Here is a 10,586-nt window from a genome sequence, read left to right on the forward strand (position 1 = left end):
TTCCAGCTGTGTAAATACTTTAATCAAACATTCAGTGTAATCAGATTTTGTACAAGGACTGTTGTTGGTATAAGTTACTGTCCTCCCATATTTTAGTTGCAATTTCTCACGCTTTTTCAACTAATTATAACATGCAAGAAAAAAAATCAGTTTGAGTAACTGAACAAAGATCAGTGCAGCCAATCAGATCTTGAGTCTCTCTAAACCCAAATTGTGTCTGCGAGGGCCGGGGCAGGAGGTGGCAGAGGGGGAAGATCTGGGAGAGGCAGGCTTATCCACCACAGTCCCCAGAGAGCCGTGTGACTTGGAGACAGTGATGTCTGAGCTGGCTGTTCCTGAGTGTGTGTGCTCATGGGGGTGCAGGTGTGTGTGGTTGTGGTGCTGAGGCTCAGTGTGCCCGCTGTCTGCATTTACATGGCTTTGTTCCTCCACTGTGGCAGCCTACAGAGGAAAAGAAGAGAGTAAGAAACAGCTTCTTTGCTCTCAAAAAACTGTAGTTTGATAACTGAAAAAAAAATGAGCTAAAGAGACTAAAGTAAAAACTAAGTAAAGACAAAAGTAAAGGTAAGTAGAGCTCCAGAGTATTTTTCATCACTAAAAATGTCTCTTTCACGTCATACAAAATCTGAATTAGTGTTAAAATATAAAAAGCCCACTATCGTTCAAAAGTTTGGGGTATATGCGAATATAACTGCACAAGGGTTTTATAATCATCACTTAGCCTTTCAACATCATTAGCTAACACAATGTAGCATTAGAACACAGGAGTGATGGTTGCTGGAAATGTTCCTCTGTACCCCTATGGAGATATTCCATTAAAAATCAGCTGTTTCCAGCTAGAATAGTCATTTACCACATTAACAATGTCTAGACTGTATTTCTGATTACTTCAAGTTATGTTCATTGAAAAAAAACCTGCTTTTCTTTCGAGAATAAGGACTCCAAACTTTTGAACGGTAGTGTACGTTACTGGAAATTTGTGTTAATGCCTCCAACAATCCATTATAAGGACATCAGAGATGTAACACATAAATCAATAGATGAGATGAATCTTTGGAACCTCTACATTTTTAAACATGAGATGTACATGGTATGCAAAAATTTGAGCACCCCTGATAATTTTCAAGATTTTCCTTTATAAATCACTGGTTGTTCGGATCAGCAATTTCCATTAAATATATCATATAGCAGACGAACACAGTGATATTTGAGAAGTGAAATGAAGTTTATAGGATTTACAGAAAGTGTGCAATAATTATTTAAACAAAAGTAGGCAGGTGCATAAATTTTGGCACCCCAACAGAAAAATTACATCAGTATTTAGTAGATCCTCCTTTTGCAGAAATAACATTTTTGACCATTCTTCTTTACAAAACATCTCCACTTCAGTCAGGTTTGATAGTTTCCGAGCATGGACAGCCCGCTTTAAATCACACCACAGATTTTCAATAATATTCAGGTCTGGGGACTGAGATGGCCATTCCAGAACGTTGTACTTGTTCCTCTGCATGGATGCCTTAGTAGAATTTGAGCAGTGTTTAGGGTCGTCTTGTTGAAGTATCTAGCCCCGGCGCAACTTCAACTTTGTCACTGATTCTTGAACATTGTTCACAAGAATCTGCTGATACTGACTGGAATCCATGCAACCTTCAACTTTAACAAGATTGCCAGTACCTGGACTGGCGACACAGCCCCACATGATGGAACCACCACCAGTTTTTACTCTGAGTACCAAGTGTTTGTCTTGGAATGCTGTGTTCTTCATCCGCCATGCATACCACCCCTTGTTATGTCCAAATAACTCAATTTGAGTTTCATCAGTCCACAGCACCTTATTCCAAAATGAAGCTGGCTTGTCCAAATGTGCTTTAGCATACCTCAAACGACTCTGTTTGTGGCATGTGTGCAGAAAAGACTTCTTCCACATTTCTCTCCCATACAGCATCCCCTTGTGTAAAGTGCGCTGAATAATTGAACGATGCACAGTGACACCATCTGCAGCAAAATAGTGTTGTAGGTCTTTGGAGCTGGTCTGTGGGTTGAGTTCTCACCATCCTTCACCTCTGCTTATCTGAGATTTTTCTTGGAATGCCACTAGGGGCCTTGACTAGAACTGTGCCTGTCGTCTTCCATTTCCTCACTATTTTCCTCACAGTGGAAACTGACAGCTGAAATCTCTGAGCTAGCTTTTTGTATCCTTCCCCTAAACCATGATGTTGAACAATCTTTGCTTTCAGATCATTTGAGTTGATTTGAGACTCCCATGTTGCCACTCTTTAGAGAAAATGCAAAGAGGAGAACAACTAACAATTAGCCACCTTAAATACCCTTTCTCATGATTGGCTTCACCTGTGTATGTAGGTCAAAGGTCAGTGAACTTACCAAACAAATTTTGTGTTCCAATAATTAGAGCTAAAGGTGATCAAATCAATAAAACAACAAGGGTGCCCAAATTTATGCACCTGTCTACTTTTGTTGAAATAATTACTGCACACTTTCTGTAAATCCAATAAACTTCATTTCACTTCTATATCACTGTGTTCGTCTGCTGTATGATATACTTAACTGAAATTGCTGATCCGAACAAACAGTGATTTATAAAGGAAAACCTTGAAAATTATCAGGGGTGCCCAAACTTTTGCAGACCACTGTATTACATCATATTGTGCTGTTGATCAGCTGGAGCAGTTACCTGAGGTTCATAGATCTCACACTTCACCTCTACAGGCTTCCGATTCTGAAATGAGTTGTCCTTTTTTCCAACAGGATTTCTGATTTCAAACTGGTCCTCGTGAGCCACATGTGAGCCCTGACAGAAGCCTCTATGCTGAGAGACAAGAAATCAGAGAGAGCTGAGTCTGGATTTTCAACTTCGTAGCAACTTGTTTGGAGCATCAGCAATGAGTAGACGTTTGGACAGGGTAGACAAAAACAACCACTACAATTTTAAAGAAATAAAATATGATAAATTATGAGCTTTAACTTTAACATTATCAGTACAAATGCATATAAAACATTTAGTATTTCCATTTCCAGCTTTTAAAGCTTTTAAAGCTACCCTCTGTCAGTACAGTTAACAATCATCTCAGGACAGCTGCACATTTAACAGGCAGCCATTAGGTGATTGCCACTTTAATAAGAAGCAATGCTGACCAAGTGCAGTTTAATCTAGTAAACACACTTAATGCATTTAGATTTACACTGTATGCTACTCACAGCAAACTGACAGTCCATAGGAGGGCAGCTGCTCAGTTCACTGGCCTCTGTTTTCTTTGAACACACCGTCTCCACTATGGTGAACTCCACAAAGTAGGCCGGACCAACAACCCACTGACAAAGCACACAAAGACAATGCATTCACTTACACATGCACACATGTGCACATACCCATTTCTGAGCTACTAACCAAAGCTTTGGCTTTTGGAAAAGTCCACTTTTACATGTAATGCCGTAATGTTTTTCTAAACATACATATTGTCAACCAACTAAATATGAGCAAAGACAACCAGTTAGAGAAAAATGATGCATATTTGACATCAAAAGTCAACATGGACACTCCGCCAAGGCTGTTCATTCCCCCATATGGCATCGTCAGAAATGCAGTATTTATTTTTTTAATAAGCGCAGCGTTGTTTATTAGTTATTGAAGATCAGAAATCATGACAACATAGAAAGTGGCCATTTTATATATATGTATCCTCAAACAAAAAGACCTTGTTCTGAGTACAGGCGTGTGTTCTGCATGTGTAAGTTACACACAGATACGGAATTACCTGACCTCAATATGTGTCGGGCAGCGGTAATTGATGGAACTTGGAAACACATTTAATCAATTGTTCCTTGTATCATTTCCGACGAATAAGTCCCAATAAGTCTGCAGCGGTGGATTTGTAGTAGGATCTCAATCATGTGATCGTCAGCAGGCAGCTGACGTAGTGTTCACTTGTTGTCATAGTTACAGTGACACCATGCTGCTATCTGGCAGTGAAACAGAAATCTTTAACAAATCCCATGGATCTAGACTATAAGCTGCATCACTGCCAAAATCAAATAACTTGGTCCTTGTGTCATTTCTGACCTTCCCTGAAAATCCCATCCAAATTCATTAGTCCGTTTTGAGTAATGTTGCTAACAGACAAACAAAAACACAGAAAAATATACGCTGATCATCACATAACTCTGCCGCATTCCTTGACAGAGTAATAATAAAGGAGGTAAATTTTTAGATTTTAACTTACTTTTACTTTTAAGAGATATACAGCCTATCTGTGAAAGTAAATCTGTTTGGTGTTACTTCTACAGACGTTTTAGAGAGAAAACAACTCCAATCGTCACATAATTCTGACGTTCTCCTTGGCAGAGTGATTATGTATTTTAGACCCTGACTTCTAAACCAAACATGACAACATCGAAAAGGAGATGTCTGCCTGTATGTTTTGATGGTCAGGGGTTACAATGAAACTATGTACAGTATCGTAAACTGTTCAGGGGAAGTCTCAGATTTTGTTAGAGGAAAATCACAGTATTTCAGAACCTATAGTCTGAAATTCATCATATCATGTCTAATGAATGTGTGTTTAACCCTGATAATAAAGTGACTGTGAAGAGTAGAGCACTTATCATGACCTTCTTAGCTTAAGGAAAAGAACCAGTGCAGTGCCCATATAAAAGGTACCAATACTGTGACCTTCGGTATTGCTGTTTGCGGCTTTTAAAATGTTATCAGGAAAAGGCTCATCCAAATTAATTCACACGTAACACTGACTGTGCAGGGTTAGAAAAAAAGATATGGACAGACATCACTGCTTTCAAGTCATCGTGCTTGGCTCAGACGATATAGTGCAAAACATATTTGACAAAAGTAAAATGGCCAAAAATGGCCTTTAGAGTAACCAAAGAACAAATACTGTCTTTGTAACAGGAGACACACTGTTGACAGTAAAGTCCATCTTAACTTGTGAACACATCAACTCTAATCTAAACAAATATCCTTGATCTCTGGAGGCAAACTCCCTGTCTATAATGCCACTTCGACTCAGTTCCTAATTAACCTGTTTCTTCATTTTTTCTTTCTCAGGCCGTTATTGATTACTTAATTATCTGATTATTAGTCCCCCCAGCATCCTTAACCTGTGAACTGGCTTTTGTAATGTTCTCCAGAGTGAAGTAGTTAGCCAGCTGACTCTCTTCATTAAACCTCTGCAGCGAGAGATTGACTGTCTCCTTGACGATGGGCTCATTGAAGTTGTCAGCTGTTGGACAGTCGGGACACACTCCCACCACTGCAGTAGCAGGAACTAAACACAAGCAAGGAGAAGGTGGAAGATCAAAGGAAAGCAGCAGAGGCAAAGGCTCACAGCACAGTCAGGTACTCCCTTCTGCAGAATACACCTGTCAGCATCCCTCTCTTCACTCTGACAGCTTACTTCATCCAAATGTGTAATCCTTCACTTGCCAGTATATCAAATTTAATATTATTTCAGTAACAGACACTAACACTTACTTCAATTTCTAACTGGAAGGTATTTTGTGGCAGAGCATATGTAGAGAAAGATTTCAATGTACAATACTGTTCAAAAGTTGTGGGTCACTTAGAAATGTCCATATTTTTGAAAGAATTTTTTTTTTTCTCAATGAAGATAACATTAAATAAATCATAAATCCAGTCTAGACATTGCTAATGTGGTAAATGACTATTCTAGCTGGAAACAGCTGATTTTAAATGGAATATCTACATAGGGGTAGGGGTGTTCCTTCCAGCAACAATCACTCTTGTGTTCTAATGCTACATTGTGTTAGCTAATGATGCTGAAAGGCTAATTGATGATTAGAAAACCCTTGTGCAATTATGTTACCCCATGAATGAAAGTGTCAGTTTTCATGGAAAATGTGAAACTGCCCGAGTGACCCCAGACTTTTGAACAGTAGTGTATATTAATGTCTTTAATTTCACACCCTTGTGTAAATCAAAGCAGTGAAAAAGGAATAAAATGCACCTGAAATACTATTTGCAACTGAGACTTTGTAAATGTGTTTTTGTTTTGTAAAATGAAAGATTTTTTAAAAATCTAATTTAAAGCTAGAATTTAAGCCGTTCCATCCTGTACCTCCAGTACAATATCATCCTGAGTCACTGAGTGCAGTACATTCAGTGAAGAGGCCACACAGCACTGCTGTATTTAAAATGAGCAGCTTTGCTGTGCTGTATGAAATATGCTTGAGTTGCAGATTAAAATCATTAAAATCTGTGTCACTGACTCATTGTTACAAGGCTGTTGTTTTCTCTCTAACATACAGTTTTGATGTGGCAGATGTTACTGATTGAATTAGGGGATGTCTTTCAAGTAGAAATGAAGGAAAAGCAGCTAAAGAGTTAAGAGCTTAAACTACCTTCATGAAGTGTACAGGAGTAGCTTTGCAGTTTGACTTGAGTGTCACTGTGAGCAGACACTTCACACTCTCCATACACCTGAAAGACACAGACACACCTTTATACTGGAAATATGAACACATGAACATGTGGACAGTAACTTATTACATCATGTACAGTACACTAGTATTTCTATTTTGTTTCTTTACACATTTTTATTCCTCTATATTTACATGACATTCACAGTTACTTACTAAGTTCTTTTCTGGTAAGATTACACCTACAATACATATGAGATCATACAATACAATACAGAGCTTTATTACCCCTCATCATACCAACGTATTTACATTCAGGGACTATTGAATGCAGTCATTGGAGAATGCAAGTTTAAACTTCTATAAGAAACAACTGTCACGGCAAACTATTCATTTATTTCTCCTCAGAACATTACTATTATGTAATTAATGCCATTGAAAAGACTTTTATTTTTATTTTTGGAAAGTTACAGTTATTTTGCATATTGTGTAAAACTAAAACATACTTTTCTTTTTAACAAATTGTCACTATTATTCCAAGTACAATCCATTTCAGCAGATATTTATGTGATAATTTTATGATGAAATCAACTACTGCTATGGTCCTGGTAACCCTGCTGCATATCAGTCATATACATGATACACTATTTCAGCCATATCCTGTTTAATGGAACCTAAGCATTTAATCTGATAGGCACAAAACATTTTTATCATTGAATTATTTGTTGTAATTCTTAGAACATCATATTTCAGACAGAGGACATGAGAATATCAGTATGAATGTTAAAAAAATTAGCAGCCATGGTAAACGTAAACTAAAATATTTATATATCTCAAAATAATATAATTGCATTGATGGAATTCGGTACTTTTGAATATGGTCCCTAAGGACCTCAAAACATTGGTATTTAAAAAAAAATCATTGGTATTTTTTAATAAAATGAAAACTGAAGCAATGAAGTAAAGCAATGTAGGACAAAATGTTTGAAAAGGTCATGAATAATTGAAATGATAGAATACACCTGTGAGACACAATGAAAATATATGTCTAAGGTCTCACAGTTTTTAGGATTAAAGTTAAACTAGCAACTGGTGTAAAGAGTATTTACAATTTGCTAACATCGACAACATTAAACAATAGTATCCAGGTATAAATAATTACTGTGTTTGTAGCAGAACATTCTCAAAGGGGTGTTTTTTTTAACATCCATTTTCTCTGAAAATACTTGTGAACTTTTTCTCAAGTAACATTTTAAATGCAGGATGAAAGGATAAACAAAATATACAATAATTAAAGTATAAACGTGCCAACAGTCTAAAGCTATATTCAAATAGTAGGTTCAGTTCTTGTTTAACCTTTGACTGGGCTTACTTCTGTTTAAAACAACAACAAAAACAAAAACACTCATGTTGTTGAGTGAATATCTAACACAGTATTGTACTTACTGGAAGAGCTCCAATTTGTCTGACTTCACATTGTTTCCATGGTTTCCTGCTGGTAATGTGGCATTTGGTCTCCATGACATCAATAGTCATGTTGTAGTCATGTTTCTCCTGGAGACACACACACACAGACACACACAAACAAACAAACACAACATTGTGATGTGACATTTAATTAAGCAAGTGTGATAATTAATTGCTTGTTATTTTTTAAAGGCTCTGCAAATGAGCCTCTTGGGCCATCCTCTGTTTCCAGACACTTTTTGCAAATCCTGCATTTTTGCGTAGTGCAAGATGGTGTAGAGCCCTGTTTATGTCCTTGTGCATGCATTGTGAGTGTGAGTGTTCATCCAAACCTGTTGCTGAGTGTGAGACACATCGTAGAGTCTGTTGAGGCTCAAGACGTATCCATTTGCCCTGTCCTGGTTTATTTGCTCCAGGGCCTCCTCTGCCACTCTCACTGCATCGGGGCTATTGCAGCCTGGTTTGTCTGGCCTGGCTCCTACCTCCTGCTGCAATAAAGCCAGACACAGGACCAGCAGGTACACGCTCATCCTCTAACACACACACACACACACACACACACACATAACACACATGCAGACACACACACACAGATTGGGCACAATAAGAACCCTAATTTTACCCAGCTATACTACAACTACAGCATAGCCTGCTAGATCATTTAACATTTAGACTAACACAAGCATGGTTCTGGAAATTGTCTTTTGCAATACCTGTAATCCTAGTTTTTACAGACAGGGTTTCGACCGACACATGTAAGACTGATGTTGGACTTTCCCCTCTTTCCCAAAAGGATGAGCAAACAGCTGCTATCTGCTGCTCCGTAGGCCAATGGCTGGCTCAGGCTGACTGATGGGTCATAGTGCACTGGGGAACAGGGGAAGTGATCTCAGTCAGAGAAATACTCCTAAACTGCAGTGCCCCCTAATTTCTTGTTCCTCCAATGAGACATTAGCAATGTTAAAAATTCCAAAAAGAAAGAACTGTGAGCCATGGAGGAAGCAAGAAGAAAGTGTAGATAACTTTGCAAATACTTTCTGCAGCACTTCTTCACTGCCCATATGCATGCCAATTATCATACAAAACGTAATTTTCTTTAAATCAGCTGTTTATTTTGTCAGACTAACTCCTTTTGATATTCGTAAATGACAAATTCAAATAACTGGTATCAAGTACAATGAGCTGATGTGTCAGGAATAGTGAAGTCAAACACTTTATAGAGGTAACAGGCTAAAACCAGTATTCATTTTGGGCTTTTGTTTGTTTTTGTTTATTTTGTTGTCTGTGTGACAGTATTGTGGGGAAAATAGTAGTCTGGGTCATTTATGATAACTCACTGTGAGCATTTAGATTAAAAATATTGTTCTAGAAATCACATGCAGTGTAAACCTTTACACTGAATAGATTGGTTTGTTTTTACGACATTTCCCCATTACTTGTGTGCAGTGGTCGTGGTCACCACTGGACACTCTTTGGCTGTGTGTTTTTGCTATTTTTTGGCTTTGTTTGTATGAAAAAAATTGGCTTGATAAGCACAAAAAAATGTAGATATATGTGTGAGGGTTAAAAGCTTTTTTAAGGAGATGTCCTTCAGTCATAACTGTCTGCAGTGGTAGAAGTATTGCAGAAGTATTAGTAGTATTCAGATCCTTTTAGTGAAATAAAAATACCAATACAGCAGTGTTAAAATACTCAATTACAAGTAACAGACATGCGATAAAAAGTCCACTTAGGTAAATGTTTGTCTATATTAGCAGTATTAGTGGTACAAAGGACTTAAAGTGTTCAAGAAAAAGTACTGGTTTGGTCCCTCTTATTGATGACATAATTAGATTCTTATTATTAAATGCAAGTCATTCATACAGCTGTAGCTGCAGCAGGTGGAGCTAGTTTAAATACATTTATATCTATTTTATATACAGGGATGTACAGTAGATAAAACATGATTATTGAAGAGAAAAGAAGAAAAGTTCTGAGACACGAAGCTGTTTTCAGCTTTTGGACTTTTGGATTCTTTGATTTTTGGTGAAATACCTTATCATTAGAACATTTGTTGATCATCATATGGTCAGTTCAGAGAGAAAAATCACTATCTAGAGGAACTCATAACAACTCATAGACATCTGGAATGTGAGTCCGACTACAACACAGATAGCAACTGTTTGCTGAATGTCTAAAGCTCATGTTACTAATATGTGTTCAAGATAATGCGTCTGGGGTTATGTTCAAGACTTTTATCAAGTCACTCCTAGTTGGTAACCAACTTGAACCATATTTTAGTGACTCCTTAACCTATTACAGAATATTGTTCACATTTTTCACACAGTGGTTTGACATCTTAGGGGCTGCACTGTATTGGCACTGTCGCCTTACAGCTAGACGATCCCTGGTTCACGTCCTGGCCTTCCTGGGATCTTTACGCATGGAGTTTGCATGTTCTCCTTGTATATGTGTGGGCTTCCTTCAGGTACTCCGGCTTCCTCACACAGTTCAAAAACATGCTCAGGTTAATAGGTAACTCTAAATTGTATGTGATTGTGATTGTTTGTCTCTATGTCTAGCCCTCTGATAGACTGATGACCTCTCCAGGTGTCCCCTGCCTTCACTCTAATCAGCTGGGATAGACTGAGGATTAAGTGGTGTATAGATAAAGGATGGATGCATGGGTTTAACCTCTTACATATTCTACTGCAAACAAATTTAGTTCCATC

At 37.8% G+C, this 10,586-nt stretch overlaps 1 protein-coding gene across 1 annotated transcript; it reads right to left on the reverse strand.

The window, feature by feature from the left end:
• si:ch211-284e20.8 (uncharacterized protein LOC563738 homolog) lies at positions 1 to 8,739 on the reverse strand. The gene is made up of 8 exons (XM_022205450.2): positions 8,589 to 8,739; positions 8,208 to 8,408; positions 7,855 to 7,962; positions 6,391 to 6,469; positions 5,131 to 5,297; positions 3,217 to 3,330; positions 2,693 to 2,827; positions 1 to 441 (listed from the first exon to the last, which is right to left on the reverse strand). The coding sequence occupies exons 2-8, from the start codon at positions 8,403 to 8,405 to the stop codon at positions 184 to 186; spliced, it is 1,059 nt and encodes a 352-aa protein (XP_022061142.1). The 5' UTR covers positions 8,406 to 8,408; positions 8,589 to 8,739; the 3' UTR covers positions 1 to 183.
• Positions 8,740 to 10,586: the final 1,847 nt, after the last annotated feature.

This window comes from Acanthochromis polyacanthus, chromosome 4, assembly GCF_021347895.1.
Source record: "Acanthochromis polyacanthus isolate Apoly-LR-REF ecotype Palm Island chromosome 4, KAUST_Apoly_ChrSc, whole genome shotgun sequence".
Classification (NCBI taxonomy): domain Eukaryota; kingdom Metazoa; phylum Chordata; class Actinopteri; family Pomacentridae; genus Acanthochromis; species Acanthochromis polyacanthus.